General features: G+C 49.6%; 1 protein-coding gene across 7 annotated transcripts in view; it reads left to right on the plus strand.

The window, feature by feature from the left end:
• Positions 1 to 21,802, plus strand: part of GRK3 (G protein-coupled receptor kinase 3) — a 125,590-nt gene that overhangs the window by 92,568 nt on the left and 11,220 nt on the right. For all 7 annotated transcript variants that reach the window (XR_006778425.2, XR_006778426.2, XR_006778427.2 and 4 more), the window contains 7 exons: positions 783 to 877; positions 4,944 to 5,051; positions 11,977 to 12,043; positions 12,979 to 13,079; positions 15,808 to 15,874; positions 17,409 to 17,504; positions 20,666 to 20,828. Coding sequence is in view for 4 of the 7 variants with exons in the window: in XM_045791205.2 (XP_045647161.2) it covers positions 783 to 877; positions 4,944 to 5,051; positions 11,977 to 12,043; positions 12,979 to 13,079; positions 15,808 to 15,874; positions 17,409 to 17,504; positions 20,666 to 20,828 (697 nt within the window). In the remaining 3 variants the exon portion in view is untranslated. The remainder of the gene's footprint in view (positions 1 to 782; positions 878 to 4,943; positions 5,052 to 11,976; positions 12,044 to 12,978; positions 13,080 to 15,807; positions 15,875 to 17,408; positions 17,505 to 20,665; positions 20,829 to 21,802) is intronic.

Genomic DNA, 21,802 nt, shown 5'->3' on the forward strand with positions numbered 1-21,802 from the left:
TTCTAAGCTCTTCAGTAGGCAGTGGTATTATTTAATTTCTATTCAAACTGAATTCTAGTCACTCATGATTATTCATGCTTCAGCTTTATAATAGCGTGCCATTTATTTTTATTTCAAGCAAAACAATAGTTGATCTCCAGCAGAAAAATATTAAGATGACTGTAATTCAATGTATATTAGGGAGAGGAGCTTTGTTTTCCGTGATTATGCCGGCTAAATCTAATCTCAGTAGAGACACTTCATCAGAGTTGGGGTCAGAGTCCTCCTGGGTCATTCGGTGAGGTCCTGGGTTCTAATTGTGGCCCCAGAAGCAGGAATGCTGTTCATTGGGATTGGTGCGGCACCGTGGACCGTGTTGATTTCTTAGGTCCGTGGTGGTGCATTCTCGTGAGATTCCTTTCTGTCCTGTGCCTCGTGGGCTCATTCCCGGAGGCTTTGTAGTTCACAGAAGCCAAGAAGCTGGCTGTGGCCGGGCTTCAGTTCCCGGCGGGGAAAAGGAAGTACATGTTAACTCTGATGAACCGTGGTCATCACCCCTGCAAGCTCCCTGCCTCGTGTGTGGTTATCTCATGAGTCGTCTCCTTTGTGTCTGTCATTGCCACTTTCCTGCGGGATTTAGACGCGGAAAGTATGACTCTCAGTCTCATACCCAGCTTGGATGGGATAGTATGGAATTCGTGTTCAGACAAAATGATAAGATACCACGTGCCCGTGGTTGTAGACATTCTCAACACCTATGACAGCTTGGGGACTCCTGCAGATCATCTTGTTTTTCTCTTCAGCCTGCAAACATCCTCTTGGATGAACACGGACACGTCAGGATATCCGATCTCGGTCTCGCCTGTGACTTTTCCAAAAAGAAGCCCCATGCGAGTGTGTGAGTAGCATATCAACTCTGTTCAGTGCTCACTGTGGTTTCTCTGCAGCGACACGTTGATCGGCTCAGACCCCAGTCTGCTCACTTATTCCCCTGGCTTTTTTTTTGTCAGAGGTCACCGTCCGTACGTGATAATGCTGGGTCGGGGCAGGTCCCATACGCTTGGTTATGGGAACGGAGATTAGCAGGGTGTGCCTCCTCTGTCTTGGGGGGGAGCATGGATGCGCCCACAGCGTGACCGCAGGGGCCGGGGTGTCTGGTGTGGAGGGAGGGGCCTCCGCAGCAGACCCGAGCCCGTGCCAGCTGTGTGACCCTAGTCAGTCAGTTTACCTGCTTGACCCTCCATCTTCTCCTCCCCAAAGTAGGCAATAATGAATCCCTGCAGTGGTCCCGAGGATAAAGGGAAGTCCGTGTGCCCGTGGGGTGCAGGGACATCTTCATGCAGCTCTCCAAGGGAGGCCCAGAGCTCAAGCGTCTCTCTCCATCTACTTTCTCCTACATTTTCAAAATGGCTTTTCTTTTCCCTTAGGGAAATTAGGAATCTTTTTTTTTTAATTAAAACCACTAATCATATGGTCGTAGGCCATGTTAGGCTCGAGCATGAGCTACATCGGTCCTCCAACAGACCCTGCGGAGGGAACCCCTGCCCCGCAGCCCTCAGCCAGCACCTGACCCCTCTGCACAGCCCCCTCCAGGGACAGACGGCCGCCGTCCCAGGCCTCTGCAGAAGCAGAAGGGAATGCGCCCTGGTTTTCCTTTCTGTTCCTTTGGCATCAGTTTATCTGGGTGGAAAGCGTGGACACATGTGCAGTTTGTGGAAAAGCAGACCAGTGTTGCTTTATTCTTTTTTTTTTTTTTTTGGTAAATGTATCACTTTCAGCACTGAAATCCTTTAAAATTACATCTTATTGTCCCTCTTGAGCTAACGTTCATCTCCGTATTGAATGGGCTTGAAGAAACTCCCAGGGGTGTCACCTCACGCATCCATGCAGAAAATCAACCCCACACCCTTCTTTCTGTGGGTGTAGAGGTAAAGGGGTTCTGCATCTCAATACCTGATGAAGGGCTACGTTAAGTCAGAGTCGCCTTTTAAAGCCCCGAGCAAAGGTGCATGGTGAATAGCACCGATTCTGTAAACAGGTTTCTCCCTTCCTGCAGAATCTGGGGTCCAGTGATAATGGCATTAGCATTTTGGCAGCACTTTACAATTATTAGGCCAGAACCTGTGGTTGCATCAGCTTCTCTCAGCAAGTTCATCAGGCCTTTTTTAACAGGGTTGTTTGAATTTTTAATGCAGTAGCTGTTTGGTATGCTAATTTCTTCAATTTAGTGTGGCCATCACAGAAGGCGAATCCAAGAGCTCAGAAGAGTTCATCTTGCAAAGGAATTAACTTTCAGTGATGGGGTTATTTATTTCCTTACAGAGCGGACCCACTTCTTACTGTAATTCACCTGTCAGCTCTGAGAGGCAAAGCTGTTCTGGGATTCCAGCAGCAGCTGTAGGAAGGGATAGGATCAGGGAGGTGGTTTCCATGCTTGCATGATGGTAGTGAGGCCACTATTCTAAAAGTGCATCAACTCCTGGCCAAGAACAAAGACTTTCGAGTCAGCAGATCAGGGTTTGAATCCGCTTCCAAGTTGTGCCTCGTTTTTCACCTCTCTCTAAAGAGGAGATGACGGTGGCCTTTATCTCATCTGAGCGTTGTGATGGTCAAGTCCACTGATGAATGCAACAAGCTTCTAGGTACCATTGGCTGGGGGCCAGGTGCGGGCAGTGCCACGGGGACCCCCCCAGAACTGGCCGTGTAGGGAGTGGCTGGTGTGTGGGTCGTGGTGGTGCCAGCAGCCACAGCGTTCACCGCGTCACCGGCTGAACGTTCACTGTCCCAGGCTCGCAGGGCTGGCTGCTTTGAATGTGCTCTTAGCTTCACAGAAACACCAGAGGTTAACAGGTGCAGTCATTAGTTTATGGTGTGGACACTGAAGTCCGGAGAAATCAAGTAGCTCGAACAGGGTCACAGACCTGGCACATGGTGGGGCTAGAATTACAGGCCAGTTCTGTCTGACTCCAGAGCTTGGACCCCTTACCCTACACAGGTGAACCCCCCAAGGCTATGAAATGGCCGACTTCGGACCCGATGAGGACTTTGGGCCAGAATTTCACCCTGGACGTGGTTTCTCAAGTCTTTTCAAAGCCGTAGCTGTAATCCTTGGATTTCACATAGCCGGTCCGTCTGCAAGTAGTGCTGAGTTTGAGGTTCCCGATTTGGGCTTTGACTGAGTGGGTCCATTTAATGACTTGCGAGTTTACCGTGAGCTGAAAGTTACCTGTGCAGTAGCCCTGAGAAAGCAAAGGAAGACTTTCAGGATTGAACAGGTTACCAGCGACGGACGGGAGTTCCAGCTTATTTTCTCTAAGAACTCAAAGCTGGGTCTCATGCCGCAGAGTCTCAGAACCTCCAGGCATTCTTGCAGGACTCAGAGTAGTTGGGATTTTCCCTGGTAAATGTTGGCAAGCAGCAGTTGCTGCCATGAGGGCAGAATCAGAAAGCCACGCGGTGGGAGGTCCGGTATCCGGGTCTGATCGTGTCCGGTGTCCGGCTCTGATCGTGTCCGGTGTCCACTTAGCCTCCTGTGTTTATCCTTGCCATATTTTCCCACTCCAGAAGCGGGTTTTGATCCTGAGAATGGTAGGCTTGCAGGTCACCACCAAGGTCTTTCTGGGCAGCACCGCAATGAACCCTTTGCAGAGACTGGTCCGGATGCCCCTCCTGGAAACCTCTGGGGCCATCACAGCGTGGCTGGCCGGCCTGCTGCGGTCAGACTTTGGATTCCAGACAGTGGAGTGCATCCAGGCGCCGGGCCTGTCATGATGGAGCAGCGCCCATTCTCACTGCTCGAGAGCCATCTTCCGGAGTGAGAACGCTTTAGACAGAGAGCACTGGGCCCGGTGCTGATCCTGGATCGGGAATGATGATAAGTGATCCAGGATCACCTTTCTGAGCACATCTCAGTGAGCATAATTTAAACGTGATTCTAATAAAATAAGACTAGAGATTAGCCTGGAGATGTCCCCTCCCCCTCATCGTGGATCGAGTTGTTCTTCTGTGCCAGCACGTTCTAGCCCCTTACTTACGTGTAATCCACATGGAGACCCTGCACGACACAGGTGGTGTCTTAGCACCTATCTTGTCCAGGAAGATCAGTGAGGGTGGACAGGTTGGAGGGCGGCGCTTCTGCAGGAGCCCTTTTGGGCTGCGTCTTTGAAAGCCCCCCATGAGCCGCTTCTTGCTCTTCTAGATGGAACAGTGGGTGTCAGATCGTAAAGGAGGGGCGGGGAATGGAACAACAGGAGGGGATTCAGAGTTGCAGAATAGGGCAATTCAAGATGAAATGGTTGTCCTCCCAAATCTTTTTCTCAACTTCTGAAAACAGTCCTCACATTTGCTTAGCGGGGTCCTTTGATCTGTCGGCCGCCCTCAAAACCGGGCGTGGGATTGCTCCATCTTTTGTACCTGTCGGCTTGTGTCCCCACTTCTTCCCCACCCCCTTGCGGTCTGTCGCTGACTGTGTAAGTCAGTCGCGCCCGCCCTTAGCGTGTGCCAGCTCAGGTCCCTAGCACGGGGGTGGTGCCACACAGGAGGGACGTCCCCATGCCTTCAGGTCCACGACTCCCCCTGTAGGTGCCTGCTTATCTTCCCCTCCCCCAGCCTCACCCCCACCCTTTGTGTGTCCTCACAAGAGCTCTGCAACAGGCTTGAGACCTCTTCATGCCGTAGTGCAGAGAGACGAACGTGTTCACATTTCCCCTCCCGGACTGGAGCTTGCCATGTTTTCATATTTACCTCGTACTGTAATTTATTTATATTTTTTCCTATACTAATTAAGACAGAAAAGGTGGTTTTGTTCCATGAATCATGATGTGTGGAATCCCCATCGTCCCCTCCCCCCCTTGGTTATAGTGGCTGCCGTTCGACAAACGGTGTCTGAACCTCTTGGCTGCGCTGTTACTATTTTATAAAGTGGGCATGCTCTGATAACTGCGTGTGCACTTTCTCCTCCCCAGTGGCACCCATGGGTACATGGCTCCCGAGGTGTTGCAGAAGGGGACGGCGTATGACAGCAGTGCCGACTGGTTCTCCCTGGGCTGCATGCTTTTCAAGCTTCTGCGAGGGTGAGTGAAATGCATTCTTCTATCACTGTCGCCGTGGCAGGTCCTCCGATCAGAATCCAGGCTGGTTAGACGTTGTTAGGCTCTAACATCATTTTATTTAATTTTTTTTTTAAATAGTGACTTGTATTTTTTTATTTTTATTTTTTTAAAGATTTTATTTATTTATTTGACAGAGATAGCCAGCGAGAGAGGGAACACAAGCAGGGGGAGTGGGAGAGGAAGAAGCAGGCTCCCAGCAGAGGAGCCTGATGTGGGGCTCGATCCCAGAATGCCAGGATCACGCCCTGAGCCGAAGGCAGACGCTTAACGACTGAGCCATCCCAGGCGCCCCCTAACATCATTTTCGATCACACATGCTAGTCTAGATGATGACCAGGGCTCCTCCTGCCTTATAAAAACGAGAGCTTCGCTACAGTAAACTTTCAGGCAAAAGCTTACAGTTTCGTATGTTTGTTCCATACGTTGTAGGAATGTCAACACATTGAAGCCTAAAAGAAGACTGCTTTGAAGTGGTGCCATTGATAAGGCTTATTTGGGGCCTAAGAGTTATTTTAAAATGTGGGTAATTGAAGAAGGTAGGATAATCTTTTTCGTTAGGAGTCAGTGACTCATGATTGTCTTGCCAAGGTTAAGCGTCTTGAGGGTTTACAAGAAAGAACCAAGATCCAAAGTGAACTGATTTTAGAAGGGTGCGTGTATTCGGAAGCGTGCTGAAGTTAATTTGCTTTTCATAAAACACAAACATGAAACCGCATAATTTTGTTTTTAATTCGTTGGTGTTAGTTCTCAACCACCAAAGACGGTGAGATAGAGCGGAAGGAATAGGGAATGAAAACACTGTCGAAAATATGGTCCCCTGTCTGGGGACCATTATGTTAACATTTTCCACTGATTTTTAAGAAGGAAAGAATAGGGAATGAAAACACTGTCGAAAATATGGTCCCCTGTTTGGGGACCATTATTTTAACATTTTCCACTGATTTTTAAGACTTTTCAGCCACCCGGAATGGAAGTCTTGAGTTTCGGAAATATGTTTTTGGTCATCCTCATCCACAGGGACGCCAGAAGCACTTTACGTTAACATTTCTTGGTCAAGACTCTCCCTCTCCTGTTTCTGCTGTGAACACGGGTCTGGTCGTTCGCTGAGCTTTTCACATTTCCACTGGGAAGCCTCGTTGAGCACTGCCGCATCTTCTTACCGTAATTAGCGCATTCGGCAAAGGGGCTGGATTCCATGTTTCCCCCCAGATTAGGTTCCCAGCACCCCTGCTGCTTCCCCAAGACCCTGGTAATCTAGTTGTGCTCTGCTCACCATTTTCACTGGGGAACCAAAATTGTGTTACTGCCCAGAGAGTCAGGTCCTGTTGGTCCTTAATTGAATTACTATATTTGTGGAGCCTGGATGGCCCTAATTCACATCGTCAGACTCGCTGACCTAATTAGAGAGAGTTTCTGCAAGACGGGCCAGAGAAAACCGCTTCCCACTCGAGACGTCCTTCCACCCGGTGCGGTCTCTCTATGCAAGGTGGGTGTGCAGAGACACCCGTTGGGGTCTTTGTCTGGGCCCCGACCGGAGCTGGGGTTGGAGGTGCAGAACCCACACCTCTGGAATTTTGAGACAGTAAGATTCCATGCAGCAGCGAAACCACTGACTACATCAAGATTGAAAAATCAATAGTAAAATGTCACAGGGAAACCTGCCAAGCTGTGTATTTAGGGCTGGGTGCCTGTCTTTGTTTCGTTTGATACTAGTCTGTTTATAATAATGTCCACGCATGTAAATTGGGGATGATCTGGCATGACATCGTTTTTAAAAGATTTGAAAATGTAATTACGAATGACATGCCAGCCGTGTGATTTGTGGCTCATAAAGTGAATCCAGCCGTAGCTGGCCACAGGTCAGGTTCGGAGCACTGAGTTGGGAGGGCTTCATTCCTCATGGGTCCTCGACAGGGCTCGGGGGAAGCACTGTGTTCACTGCGGCTCCATCAAGAGGAGTCTTGGCTGACAGGAAGACATCCGGAGGGTGTTCCTGAGGATGGGATGAGAGGAAAGTGGTGAAAGATCTAGAAACCGTGGGTCATAGGGAAAGGTTGGAAGAGCTGGGTGCAAGGCTTAGGGGAGCCCTAAGGATTGGCTCCCAGCTGGCCGAGGGTCTGTCTTCACCAAGGGGTTATATTCCTGCTGCCCTGCTCCCAAGAGCAGGCATTTTAAGGAGGGGAAAGACGTCAGTTCGACACAACAGTGCCTACTCAAGCATTTGAAGGAGTGTTGAGCCTCGCAGGTCCTGTCTGGGGACCATCTATTGAGTCTGGCATGCTAGGAAATCTTCCAGTGTGTAGGAGACGGGACTAGATGAACCTTTCCCACTAAGATGTGTGATCTTATGCCGTTCTCTGCCCTGCTTGTTCAGAAGCCATTCACAGGAAAGGAGAGAGTATGGAAACCAAAGGGCAGGGAGATGTTTTTTGACTTAAGTGATTTAGAGTAAACTTGGTAAGCATTTATTGAGTACCTACAATATGCGGGAGACTGTACTTCATGTGCTGGGGAGAGGGAGGGAGGGAGGGGGAAGGAAGCCACATCAGGTCCTTAAGGAGCTCACAGGAGAGTAGAGATGTCCACACACAGGAGCAGGGTGGACTGCAGTGTCCCGGGGGGGCACAGAAATGGGTCCCAGGGCTGATCTGGGAGAGCAGGGCTGACTCCATGCAGGGGATGCTCTGTGAAGGGGGCCTGGAAAGGGTTGGCGATTCCAAGACTGGGGCGAAGTAAACAGGTTTTCCTGCGGGGAGCAGACAATATGGGGCAGTTTGCCTTTCCCCAGGGGTGACCTGGGTAGGGAGGGCGTGCTGGGGGAGAATGTCGGGGAGACTGGGTCAAGAAAGAAAACCTAGAACGCCATACAGGGGCATGGGGGCTTTGTTCGAGGCCCCAGAGACTGGAGGCTTTTACACAAAGGAGAGACATGGCTGGGCGTTCATCAGAAGAAGGTGCTCACAGCAGCATGCATGTGGCACTGGACAGAGGGAGATGGGGGACAGGTGGGGGGACCCAGGCGAAAGGCCAGGACCTGAGGGCCCAGGACCAGGAAGGAGGCAAGTGGCCGAATGATGTTGCTATGCTGATTGGTGGGGGTGGTGGTTGCTTTTTTTTTCCCAATGGGTGCTTGGATGTGGAAGCTAGGAAACTAAAGGGTGCTGCTTGGCGATGCCCGGAGACGTTTTTGGTTGTCACAGCTTTGGAAAGGGCTACTTCTGACATCTGGTGGGTGAAGGTGAGGCGTGCTGTGAAACATAATGCACAGGACGGGCCCTGCTGCCCCCAACAGAGCATTGCCCTGCCCAAGGGGTCAGCAGTGCCGAGGAGGACAGAGTCCGCTCCAGAGCATGTCTCTTCCTTCCTTCCCACGGCTGAGCAGTGCGCTTGAACAGGGGGTCACCAGCAGATCTTTTTTGCTTCTCTTTTCTGCGGTCGAGTGCTTCTTCCACGGACCAGTATGTCCCACTGCCTCTGCTGAAACGCTGGTCCGCACCCCGCACTTGGCCTTGCCACCCTAGAAGAACACCACAGAGGCACGAAGGAAAGGCATCTGGACGTGAGCCAGCTGGCCAGCCTTGAGATCGCGTTCTGCATCCCTGGAGTCCCAGGGAGGGACTGGGTATTGACGATTTCCGTGTTGCGAATGCGTGGGATTGCTGTCCCGATCCTCAGTCTAGATTTCAGATGTCTGTCAAGGAAAAGATTTGATGTGACAGTAGCTTTGATCCTAACCTCGTCACCTCTGATGGTTGGTCCCTGAAGGTGTCAGATGCAGGGGGAGAGCCTGGCTGGTGGTCTGGCGACAGCTGAGCTCTGCCCAAGGTTACTGAGTTTGCTCCTGTAGGGGGGAGAAAAGGGAATGTTTATAAGTATTTTGGCAGCTAGTGGCTTCGGTTCAAAACTCGTATCTGATGTAACATGTAATCTTTTTGGTATTCTGAAACTCAATTTTGACATAAGAGTTTGGAATCGCTGTTACTTACAAACGCACTTCTCTTGAACTCACCGTTCGGCTGTGACCATGATCTGCCGTGCGTGCACTCGTGTGTGTTTTCCCATCACCTGTCACATCTTGAACGCCTTCCCAGCTCGTTCGGGGGGGATTTGCAGTCGCTCCCACTCAGTCTGTAACTCAAAAGCCACATCTGACCACGGCACATGTGAATTCTGTTCCCGCGGCGGCCCGCGACGAGCCGGAGCGCTGCGTGCGCTGCTGGGAGAAGTCGGCCCGCCCCGCGAGCTGTCGCCAGGCCCGAAACGGTCCCCTATTTAAAGCGGCTGCATCAGGGAGCAGCTGCTGTCACACAGAATCTGTGAGCACCACGTGCCTCCCTCCGAGCGGAGATTATTACTGTCGTAGGGCTTCTTTACCATTTTCCAAAATAGAAACAGAATCTTCGGTTTTGTTCACAGAGAATAATCAAGACTGCATGGGACCCAGATGTGCGACAAGATTTGGCGCTCGAAGGAGCAGACTTCCTTAGCACCACGGCCCAGAGCCGAATCGCTGAAAAGCATTTCCGACTGTTTCCTAGGCAGTCAGACGAGGAGTAGCCGTGTTTACGTGGCGGGCTTGGTAGCAACAGGGTTCATGTGCTGGGTTCATGGGTTTTGGCACCGCCGACTTCAACTCCACTCCCCCTGCGAGCCTCCCTCTGGTCTCATGAAAGACTTTTTAAATTTAGCCCAGAGCGTTTCTTTCAGAACACAGCGACCCTTCTCTGCAAGGGTCAGGGTACGGCGCTTTCCTTTCAGCGGCCGGCGCAGGCCAGTCCGCGGGGGTCCAGGGCAGGGACGGGGTCCTCCGGCTCCGGCACCAGCACCACGCACAGGATCCAACCAGCAGGATTTGCCCCCCGAGCAAGGAGATCTGCACGCAGTCCCTTTGTATGCGTTCGGGGCCTGCGTGGGGTGGAGACAGCCGTGTCCGGCAGAGACTGAAGTTTTAGTAAGATTTAGTAAACTTTCGTCCTTTTTCTCTTGAACCATGAGTGTGTGAATATCTCTGCATCAGAAGATGATACAAGTAATGGTTTTTAAAATGATAGCATCTTGCACATAACATACCATTTGTTGTTCTGTCCGATTTGCTTTTTAAATGCAGTAATTTTACATTTTTCTTTTTAGAAACAATTAGGGTGAACAGAACATTTCCAGTCAAAATCTAGTTTACAGATTAGTGCATGTTTGCTTGGCACTCATTCACCTTGTTTGAGATTTTATTTTTCAAATTACTGCTTTCAAGAGAGGGAAATTACTCTCTATTTCATTGCATGGTAAGAAGGAAAATAAAGCGTTAGAGTGCTGTCTCTTGTACACAATGAACATTAAAATATGTACGATAATAAAGGCTCTGAAATGTAATAACCCCTTCCAGCAGCTGGTTCAGTGCATTCATAGGGTGGTCAGAGCGGGAGCAGTGAGTACGCAGGGGTGAGTTCTTTATCCTGAATCACATTCACTTATGTGCTGAGTACGCCACCCCACTTCATAGAGTTAACTTTCAGATATTTTACAGAGTACCTTGCCTCCGATGATGTTATAGACGCCTTAGAAATCAAACCGTACGATTCGTCGTTTTGTAGGCACGGCTCGCTATAAGAAAACTCAGTCCTGAACATCTGTCTATCTCTTCTTTCATTTCCAAATAAATAAATAAATAAGGCCAGGATTCCGTAGCTGGTATGTTTACTAGTCTCTTCTGACAAGATTTCCTTTAAAAGCCAGCTCCTCCAGGGTTTTAACAACGGGGTAAAGAGTAAGAATAATTTGTTTTTTTGTAGCTCATTAAGCAGACATTCATTTTTTAAAGTTACGATTCATCTTTATTAATTTCCTGAATGATTGCCGTGTCAGACACGGGCCGCAGGCTGCCGTGGTCTTGGCTGCTCCCGGCATATGCGGTGTCGGTCTGGTCCCCGCGCCACTTCTGTAAAGTACGGGGCCTCGTGCCCATCGACAGATGAAGAAACCGAGGCTGACAGTTTCCGTGCCTGGCTCACCTCCAGTAAACACCCCTGTCCCAATCTTGAACCCAGGCCTGCTGACTCCTGAATTTGGGGCTCTCCACAAGTAAAACAGGAGAAGGCAACCCTTGGAGCTGGAGGGCCCCGAGGACTCCGGGCTCCTTTATGTCTGTCATCATCAAAGGAAGGTGTTGCCTGGTTACCGGTTTCCAGTGGGGGGGGGGGGGGCGTGTTCATCTTGCTTGTGTTCTAGTTGTACCGCAGTTCTCTGGGTTGTCTGAGACACTAATACCCATTTTTCTAAAAAAAAAAAAAAAGATAAAATTGCATGAAAGTTATTATCTCAAACACTTAATGCGACAAATGTTATATAAATGGCCTTCATTTTCCTGACTACCGCTTGGCTGATTATTTTCTCTTTAAGAATATTTTAAAATATCACTGGAGGGGCGCCTGGGTGGCTCAGTCGTTAAGCGTCTGCCTTCGGCTCAGGGCGTGATCCCAGCGTTATGGGATCGAGCCCCACATCAGGCTCCTCCGCTGTTAGCCTGCTTCTTCCTCTCCCACTCCCCCTGCTTGTGTTCCCTCTCTCGCTGGCTGTCTCTCTCTGTCAAATAAATAGATAAAATCTATTAAAAAATAAAATAAAATAAAATATCACTGGGACTATATTTGCTGACCGTGATTTCATTGACACGAGGATGAGACCGTTCACGGGAGCATGAGTGCCCCCCCTTTCAGACGCTAATGTACCCTAACACCAGCCTTTCTCGGGAAACGGTGAATGTGTACAGCTTTTGTATTTCGGTAGTTCTGGCTGAACTGTGACACAGTACAGTGCTCTGCCCAGATGTGAGCCAGGGACGTGCGCTAAGTGACCTGATGCCACCGTCATAAGTTGTTGTTCGTTTCCACAGGCACAGCCCGTTTAGACAGCACAAAACCAAAGACAAGCATGAGATAGACCGAATGACCCTCACCGTGGTAAGGAGATTGAAAACTCTGTTCTTTGATGGTGTTTTGTTTTTAAGATTTTCTTTTCTTTTTTTTAGTAATCTTTACCCACAACATGGGACTCGAACCTACCACCCCAAGTTCGAGAGTCACACGCTCCACCGGGCGCTCCAGAAAAACTCTATTCTTATTCACATTATAATGTTCACATCTCATTCCATTAACAGCCTGTCTAAAAATTTGCTTTCTTAAAAACAAACGAGAGGAGATACAGTTCCTTGAATTCCTAACTGGCAATTTAGTGGAAATAGGTGCCAAGGCAGAAATTAAGGTTTGCCACCTGTCAGTAAGAGAAAGACCCAGAAATTCAAAAACTAAAGTAAGAAGATCGGGGCGCCTGGGTGGCTCAGTCATTAAGCGTCTGCCTTTGGCTCAGGGCGTGATCCCAGAGTCCTGGGATCGAGCCCCACATCAGGCTCCTCCGCTGGGGGCCTGCTTCTCCCTCTCCCACTCCCCCTGCCTGTGTTCCCTCTCTCGCTGCCTGTCTCTCTCTCTGTCAAATAAATATATAAAATCTTTAAAAAATAATAATAAAGTAAGAAGATCAAAGAAAATGAAACATTGTAGTGGTGTAGAAAGAGCTGGGAGACCGGTTTCTCCCAACCTGGCCCTGGCCTGTTGATTGACGTTGAAAATGACTAATAATCTGGGGAGTCCAGTCAGTGGAGCATGTGACTCTTAATCTTGGGGTCATGAGTTCGAGCCCCACCTCGGTCATAGAGATGACTTAAAAAAAGAATGACTAGTACAGTTTAACGTTTCTTTAGAGTAAATATTAATTCATGATGAATCTGCAGTTTTTAACATTCTCCTCGTCTAAGAAATGGTCTTCAGGTCTGGTTGGGCATCAGGGCCCTGTTTCCAGGAGTGCGTCTTTGAAATCTTGTCCTTTTTTCCTCCCCCAGAACGTGGAACTCCCAGAGGCCTTCTCCCCGGAGCTGCGGTCCCTCCTGGAAGGCCTGCTCCAGAGAGACGCCAGCAAGCGGCTCGGCTGCCATGGAGGCGGGTAGGCTGTTTTTTTAGCTCTTTAGTGTCGACGCCCAGAACACATAACAGTTAGTTTCAGTACATCACAAATCATTCCTAGCCCCTAAAAATCTCCCACTTTGATCTGAGGGGGGAAAAAAATCACATGGGAAATATGTATGCTGTCCTTTGTGTTTCATAATAAACGACTTGAAGGAGTCGCTAACTTCTTAACTTTGAAAATCGATCATGTCGATGGTGGAAATGAATCCTGATATTTCGCAGCTCATTTGGTGAAGTTTTGCTAATTACCTTTGCCGGGAGGGCAGTTCAGTGTCCTGATGAATCAGGTTCTGACTTGTTTTCTCTCGTGCACAACTGGCCGGCTGCTGTCTTATGCTTTCTAGCTGCTAGCTATCCAGAATGCCTTCCTGCTGTCCTCAGACTTGACTGATATTTTGGCTGGATATAGAATTCTAAATCAATAATGATTCCCCCCCAGAACCTTGGAGATATATTGCTTTATTGTGTGCAGTAAAGCTGGTCACGGAGCTCAGCTATCACTCCTTATGTCAGCCACTGAGAGCGTTCCTTGTCCTGTGGAGGCCCATTTTCTTCAGCTTGAGGAATACTGTTATGTTATTTATTTGACAGTCCCTCTCCTCCGTTTCCATGGTTAGCGCGTAGAACTCCTTTCAGGTGGACGTTGGAATTTCTAGAATGGTCATCAGTGCTTCTGACCTTGTGGATTCCCTGTATCTTCGCTTTGATTCTGTTCTACTTTGTGTGGGCTTAAATCCCTGATCCCTCCTTTGATTGCTTTTTAAAATCTGTAGCAGGCTTAATTTCTTCAAAATAGAACCTTTCAGGGGTTCGCCCCACTCCATTAGAATAAACACGTAGCTGCAGGCATCTTGGGGTTGGATATGGAGGAAGAAAGTATGGTGTGTGTGTGTGCGTGTGCGTGCGCGTGTGCGCCCATGTGCGTGCGTGCATGAAGGGTTCCATCTACAGAGTGCAGCCTGTCTTCAGCCTGAGTCTCACCATCCCCCCGCCCCCACCCCCTCCACACACACTGCGTTGAGCCTGGAGCTGAGCACCTCTGTCCCCCGGGGGGTAGCTGTGCCATTCCTAGCCAGCCCTCACTGCTCCCACGCCCACCCCGTCTGCTGACGGTTCCCCGGCCCTCCTTGTGGTGCGTTTATGTCTCCATGTTCCTCTTCCATCATTTTAGCGATTGTTGGGAAGGAGCAAATGCAGAACACAAAGGGACACGCTTTGACTTAGGTTTCATTCATTCATTCACTCAGTAAACAGTTCCTGAGCACCTCCCGAGTGTCGGCTATCACCGTAACTGCTGGGACTGAGGCGGCACACAGGGTAGACACAGCCCTGCCTTCTTGGAGTTTCTCTTGGGTAGGGGTGCGTGACATTATGGAAACGGTCAAGTAAGATGACCTCAGACTGAGAGAAGAGTGTAAATGAGAGAAATGAGGCAGTGTTGTCGTTGAGATGCCAGCCTTGGGAGGAGCGGGGGAAGGACCCCAGGCAGAGGGGTCAGTGAGGGTAGGGCTTTGAGGGGGAATCAAGCTTCCACGGTGCAGAAGAGCAAGAAGGCTGGAGAGCCAGGAGAGGGAGGTTGAGAGCAGGTCGGAGAGGCGGTGGGCTCAGGCAGGTCCTACAGGCCGTGTCCCTGGACTTGGCTGTAAGTACAACAGGGAAGCCTCTGGAGAGTCTTGGGCAGGGGTGTAGGGAGATGGTTTGAAAGGATGATGTGGGCACAGCATGGGGCCGGTGGGGCTGCGGGCTGGAGGGCAGGCCGGGGGCAGGGGGCAGTTAGGGCCATTCAGGGAGGGGGATAGGGACCTGGACAGTGGCAGTAGTGGTGGGACATTGAGCATCCCCTTCATGATCAAAGACCCGGCCGCCCCCACTGGGAATTGGATCTCGGTGAGGATTGGAGGGGGTAAGAAGTAGCCCCAGGACTTGCCGAGGGATGGGCTGTGGAGTGTAGGGGAAGTGGGGCATCGGGGGTGATCCGGCTCTTTGGCCTTAGACAACACAGGGCACTTAAAGGCCCGGCAGGGTGAGGTCATCCAAGGAGGGAAAGCAGAGGAAGGGGTCGAGAAGCAGGCCTTGGGGCTCTGCCGCAGGGGACGGGCTGTGGGGAGACCCGGGGTGGGCCGTGGGGAGAGTCCCTGGCAGGCACGGGGACTGTACAAAGCCTATGTGTAGGCTTTCCTCATGGTATACAGCCCCTTCTCTTCCACGTAAACTGAGCGTTAAGGGTGCTCTCTGGGAAAACTTGTTTCTTCCCGTTATGAGGAGGTGTGGCGTGTGCCGTGTTCCTAGGTTTCTAGTTTGCTTCGGAACTCATATTCGGTGCTTCAAATGCCTCTCCTTTGATCTAACATGCCTCATAGACGTTTGCCGTAAATCTCCGCAATGCGGAGACCTCTAATTCTTACTTGAATTTGTTCTCCTGGTGACAGAACCCTACGTTATCTATCTGTGACGGCTCCTAGGTTCTCTCAGACTGGAACGCGCATCCCCGATAAATTACCGTATGGGATAATATTCCTCGCTTCCGCATACGATATTTCTAAACATCCACATTTCCTGTGCCGCTTTGAAAGAAGCATATTTTACTTGCTTGCTTTAAGCACTGAAAATAGTCGTTCCTCTGTGTTCTTACCAGGAGACAGTTTTTGGGAAATATTCCTTAGGTTTGCAAACGCACCCTTACCACCTTTGTGCCTCTTCCACAGGGCACAAGAAGTAAAGGAACACATCTTTTTCAGAGGCGTCGACTGGCAGCAAGTCTACTTACAAAAGGTACTCTGTCTGGAGCCCCACACTGGGCACCACCACCGCTGTGCTCCCTCTTGGTCCCCACTTCCTGGGTCCACCCCCCCAGCCCCGCCCCGGGCCCGGGCCCCGCCCCCCAGGCTCCCCTGACTTTGCCGCGAGACCGTCTTGCTCTTCTACCGATGGGCAGCCATTACTGGCCAACTTCTCTTTCCCCAGTTTAAAAGTTTTCAAAATATCTGCGGTATATATTAATAAATATTGAAACGGAGTTGTTACCTAATTCAAACGTCCATATAACTGAGATGTTTTTAGCTTTCGCTCATCTTTTTTTTTTTTTAATTATTTTTTTATTATGTCCAGTTAGCTAACATACAGTACATCATTAGTTTTTTATGAACCTTTTTTTTTTTTTTTTTAAGATTTATTTATTTGTCAGAGAGAGAGAGAGAGAGCACAAGCAGGGGGAGCGGCAGGCAGAGGGAGAAGAAGGCTCCCTACTGAGCAAGGAGTCTGATGTGGGACTCGATCCCAGGTCCTCGGGATCATGACCTGAGCCAAAGACAGATGCTTAACCAACTGAGCTACCCAGGTGTCCCCATCTTTTTGACTTCCTATCTCAATCAGTGACTGTATTTTCATAAAGACCTCTATAGAAATGCACAAGAAACGTGGGTCACAAGTGTACGTATACTTTCTAGCCCGGCACCACACAACTTAAGGATCAGTACGATTGGATAGCAACAGAATCCCTTGCCTTATTTTAAGATATTTTTTTAATATTCCCTTTGGTACAAGAAAACACCCCCAAATTAAAGTTTTCTTAAAAACGTTGATCCCTGGGGCGCCTGGGTGGCTCAGTCCTTAAGCATCTGCCTTCGGCTCAGGGCGTGATCCCGGCGTTCTGGGATCGAGCCCCACATTGGGCTCCTCTGCTGGGAGCCTGCTTCTCCCTCTCCCACTCCCCCTGCTTGTGTTCTCTCTCTCGCTGGCTGTCTCTCTCCATCAAACAAATAAATAAAATCTTAAAAAAAAATAAAAAATAAAAAATAAATAAATAAAAACGTCGATCCACTTTGGATTCGTTTTTGCACCATCTCCAGCTGTCAAGGGATGGTGATGGTCAGCCGAAGGAGAACGCGGGCCGCGGCTCCGTTGGCGTCAGCCCGGCGCCTCCGTGGGCATGGAGCGCTCCCGCCGGCCTCCCAGCACGTTGAGGCCCTAGCAAGTGCAACGCGGCGTGGCGTTGTCTGACGCGCAGTGTGTTCCTGAAGTTGAGGTGGCGGGATGTGCGGTCTTGAGCTGTCATTATATTCACTGATCCTTTAAGACCTTGGACGGGAATCATTTTCCCCTTGAGTGTCTCTAAAATCTGGGGTGTGCTTTTAGGGCTGTTCCGTGCACAGCTCACCTGTGAAAGATGTACCGTGATGTGTAGGAGCTCGACGGGAATGCTCAGTGCGGCACGCTGGTGCTCGCCGTGTTCTCACCATACAGTGATAGGTTGGGATGGGCCGTAAGGCGATCTGATAACTGACCCATGCTTCTTTGGATCTTCCAGTACCCTCCACCCTTGATTCCTCCCCGGGGAGAGGTCAATGCTGCCGACGCCTTTGACATTGGCTCATTTGACGAAGAGGATACCAAAGGCATCAAGGTACACGTGTCATGTTCGCCTGCAGGTGTTTCGGAGGGTGGGCAGATTTCTTACTGGCAGTCAAACTGAGTGATTATCTTAGCATTGGCCTGCTTGTGGATTGTAAGTTACCAATGAACACCTACGTATTTGAAGAATGTAGAAGTCAAGGACCTAAATCAGAAACGATGAAAGCTTTCTGTGGACTAATCGTTTTATGTTTGACAAACTGGTAAGTGGTCAGTTTCTTACGGATTTGGATATATCTGCGATTGAAATAGAACTGGAACGTGTATGAAACAGAGAAAAACAACTGTGTGACAGCAAACACACTTTGCCTTGTGCCGAAGAGCCAGCCGTCTCAATCCTTTTAAGTATTCAGATCTCTCTGTGTTAGGATGAAAAGAGCAAATGGCGTGAGTCATTTTGCATTTGTCAATCAAAAGTAAAATAATCACTGTGGGGTTTTGTTTTTTTTTTTTATATAATCCTCTGTGTTTTTCAAACTTTTGTTCATATCATTACGTTTCCCAGTAGACAAGGCGTAATTACAGACGGTGAGTCATGAGGGCAAGTCGTCTTCCTCAGGCTGCTAAGTCAGAGTGTGTCACTACATGTCAGGCTCACATCTGCCCCCACCTTCTCAGCGTCCCTCAGGACCTCCCCATCTTTTCTCAGCTGCCTCGTTATACCCCGATTGTATAAGCCCCCCCCCCCTCACTTCTCCTACCGAGCAGCTCCCCCTCCAGAAGGCTGCAGCCCTGTCAGCGCACACACCTGTGAGGACTGTAGCTAGGGACACACAGAACTGGAACCAACGGGGCCTGGAGACAGAAGTGGTGGGTGAGCAGCTGGGAAGGGGGGAAGCTGCTGAGACGCCACGAGGAGGCCAGGTGCTTTGGGACCCGGGACTGGCAGCTGGTTGGAACTGGCGATGTCAGGAAGGAGGGGCTATCGGGGTGCTTCCAGGACCAGCTTCCTAGGAGGGGAAGCTGAGGCAAAGGGGAAGTGGAGAGGGCCAAGGCCACTTCTCTGGTCTGGCGCAGTGGCTCGCCCGGGGGACCGCGGCATGCCCAGCACCCCAACGTGCACGCCACCAGGCGTGGTCTGCAGCCCGGACAGACAGCACGCATTAGGCGTGTAAGTACCGCCGTCCAGCCGTGCTCTGGGGAAAGATCGTTTACAAAGTCACTTAAAAGGATTACTGTTGTCACAATAGAATTTTGTCATCAGAGGCACTACCGTCCATGATAGGGTGCTAAAAATAAAACGGCTATGATGTGGGAGCCCACAGACATTTTTGATGTTAAAAAGAGATTTCTGGTTACTTTAAATTTTGTAAACCATAATCAAGGCTCTGGAGTCAGACAGGCTGGGCTCAAATCTGCCCTTACTCGCTGCGTGACTTCGGGTAGCTTCTCATGCCTTGGTTTTGTCACTTGTGACTGGGTTTGACGCCCACATTTCTCTGGGGTAGAAGAGAGAGCCGCTTGAAGCCTCCTGGCACGTAGTCCATGCTTAAGCTGGGAGGTTCTGTCAACGTGGTTTTCGTTCTTCGTGACCTGAGAGCTGAGGACGAGCGCACTCGGAGCAAGAGGGGGCGTGTGGCCAGGGGTCCAGCAGGAAGTGAGGACCCCGGCACAGCCTAGTCCAGCTAGAGGGTCTGAGCTTAAGAAACCCTGTATTCTTTATCTTTAAAAAAGCAGCTCAAATAATACACTATTCTTTAGAAAACAATAACAAAACAAAACAAAAAAAGCTCACCTCAGTTAAGTACAAATTTTCTTCTTTGTTTTCTTCATTTTTGTTTGTTTGTTTTATTCATTTTTACCAACTTAACGCTAAGTCCTAAAGTCAAGAGTCTGAAATTCTAGCAAGTAGAACGGTTTGTATACAAAGCGGAGTTGGCCCTTTCCTAGCAATGCTTTGGAAGGGAGTCCATTTTTACTTTTGGCGAACACTTCAGAATCCGTCCCGGTGGCCCTGATCACAGGGCGCCCCCCTGGCCTGCTTCACCAGCACTCACCACACACACACACACACACACACACACACACACACACACACACACGGCTGGGCACGCGCCTCCAGCATTCATGCTCTGAGCCGCGGAGGACTTCAGCTCTGGGCTCAGCCTGGGCTTCTGAAGAAGCCAGAAGAGGAAAAGGAGGCTCTGTGAATCAAAGCCATCCTAAAATCAACACCTGATCATAGCAGGTCATGAAGGGCGGGTGGAGAGCCCTCCATGTTTCATCGATTTGCTGAAGTCTTGGGGGCAAATCCCTCTTCTTGCTCTTTTTCTTGTAAATAACTTGCCTGTTATAATATCTATCCAATACTTATCGCTCAGGCAAAGGAGCAAGCATATCGAGCTTCTAAAGAGATCTGTGCTTTTGAATGACGGATGTGTTCCTCTCTTTCAGTGAGATCACTCACTCACCTTTCTGCCACAGAACTGGAGCTCAAAGGCATAAAATCATTTTCTTTGCTCATTTTCAGAGTATGGCTTCTTAAGCTCAGGGGGAAGAATGGAGGGTGTTGAGTAATAATGTGGAAGAGAAATGCTATCATTAAGTGTAATTTTTATTCCAGTGCCTCTTAAAGGCGAAGTTTCCTAACCTCCCCCTGTCTCCCGGGCTCCGCGGTTGCCCACCAGATCGCGCCGTTACTCTGGGTTCGTGGAAGGTTGGAAGGTTCATGGAATGAATGGAAAATTCAGCCTCCTCTCCCTTCTGCTCATCTCACTTTTCAGATGAATCGAGGGTGGTGAGAAAACCCTCCCACCTTCTCCTTTTTCACTGTTTCTAAAAGTGCGGGATATAATTTCCTACTTTTGCAAATAGAGTTTCCTCGCCATCATCGACAGTGACTTTTGTTGTCGGATCTTTTTACACTCTAAATAAAGCCCCGTACGTGTAAGTTCTTCACTGGCAGATACGTAACGAAGATGGCGTAAGCGATGGTATGAGAGAACGGGCTGAATCTCCCCTGACGCGGGACTGAACGTGAGGTGCCGTCAGTCAGCACGTTGGTGGGGCTGCTTGGTTATCAGGAGCAGACATTGATGCCAACGACCAGGCCGTCGCCCAGTGATCTCCCCACGTACAGTTAGGGTACTTCTGAATCTGTTGCCTTGCTAAGTATGTTAAATCATAACTGTCTTGATCTCTTAAAATAATAAGCTTCTTGATTGCGACCAAGATCTCTACAAGAACTTCCCCTTGGTGATCTCCGAGCGCTGGCAGCAGGAAGTAGCCGAAACAGTTTATGAAGCAGTGAATGCAGACACGGATAAAATCGAGGCCAGAAAGAGAGCTAAAAATAAGCAACTTGGACACGAAGAAGGTAAAATAGCCAGCGTGTCTCAAAATATTTTCAACACGATGAATTTTTTAAAACGTCTTGTCAAGCCGGAAAAGTATTTGGGTCGTAAAGTACTTTCCAGGGGTGGTAGGGGGTACGCCATAAATAGCGGCCTGTGGCTTGGAAAAGCTGAGTGTAATATGTCTGAGTTGTCAGTCAACATATAAATTAAGGTGGTCAGCAGTAGGGTGTCAGTGTGTCCTCTGATCTTAGAACGTCTAGAACAAGTTGGCAAGTGTCTTCCTTGAAGACTGAGTATTACCGTGCCAGGAGCAGGCCCGGCTTCATGGGCGTGTGACCTGGGCCACCTCGTAGGGCACCCCACTGGGCTGAACGCCCTGCTGTCACCGCCTTGACATTCTTAATCATGTTTGAACAAGGGGCCTGCATTTTCATTCTTCACCGGGCCCCGCAAAGTATGTAGTGGTTGGCTCTGGTTAGGAACTCAGCACGCGGGTCCCTTGTCCAGAGCTATAAATGGATATAATGACATTTATTTTACAAACAGCACCAAAGAATTGCCAAACCACATTTTTACTTACAATATTTGAGTGCCCTGTTGGGATTTCCAAAGTGGAGCGCGTAACGTCGGGTGTTAAACCAGTCGGCCATTCTTGGTTCACCAAATGTTGTTGCTCTCGATTTTCCTAAGATTTTAATGAATCCTGGATATTTAAATGTACTGTGGTTGATGATGATGATATCATCCGCTTTACTTCTAGGCATAGACTTTCCTGAGGTTAGCGTTATGTAATAAGAGTGACCGGCCGGGAGCCGTCCCCGTGTGTTAACAAGTTACTTGAATGTGGGGCAGCTTGATGCAGGCTGGTCGGTCGTGTGCATCAGTTCCCAGCAGCGTTTATCACCTGCTCAGAGATGTGTGCCCGAGCCCGGATGGAGGAATCCATCCTTACGTTAAAGCTGCCTGAGTGCCCCAGGGGAACAGTGCGGCCCCG

This window comes from Ursus americanus, chromosome 30 (genome assembly GCF_024610735.1).
Source record: "Ursus americanus isolate L20-20 chromosome 30, mUrsAme1.1.p, whole genome shotgun sequence".
NCBI lineage: Eukaryota > Metazoa > Chordata > Mammalia > Carnivora > Ursidae > Ursus > Ursus americanus.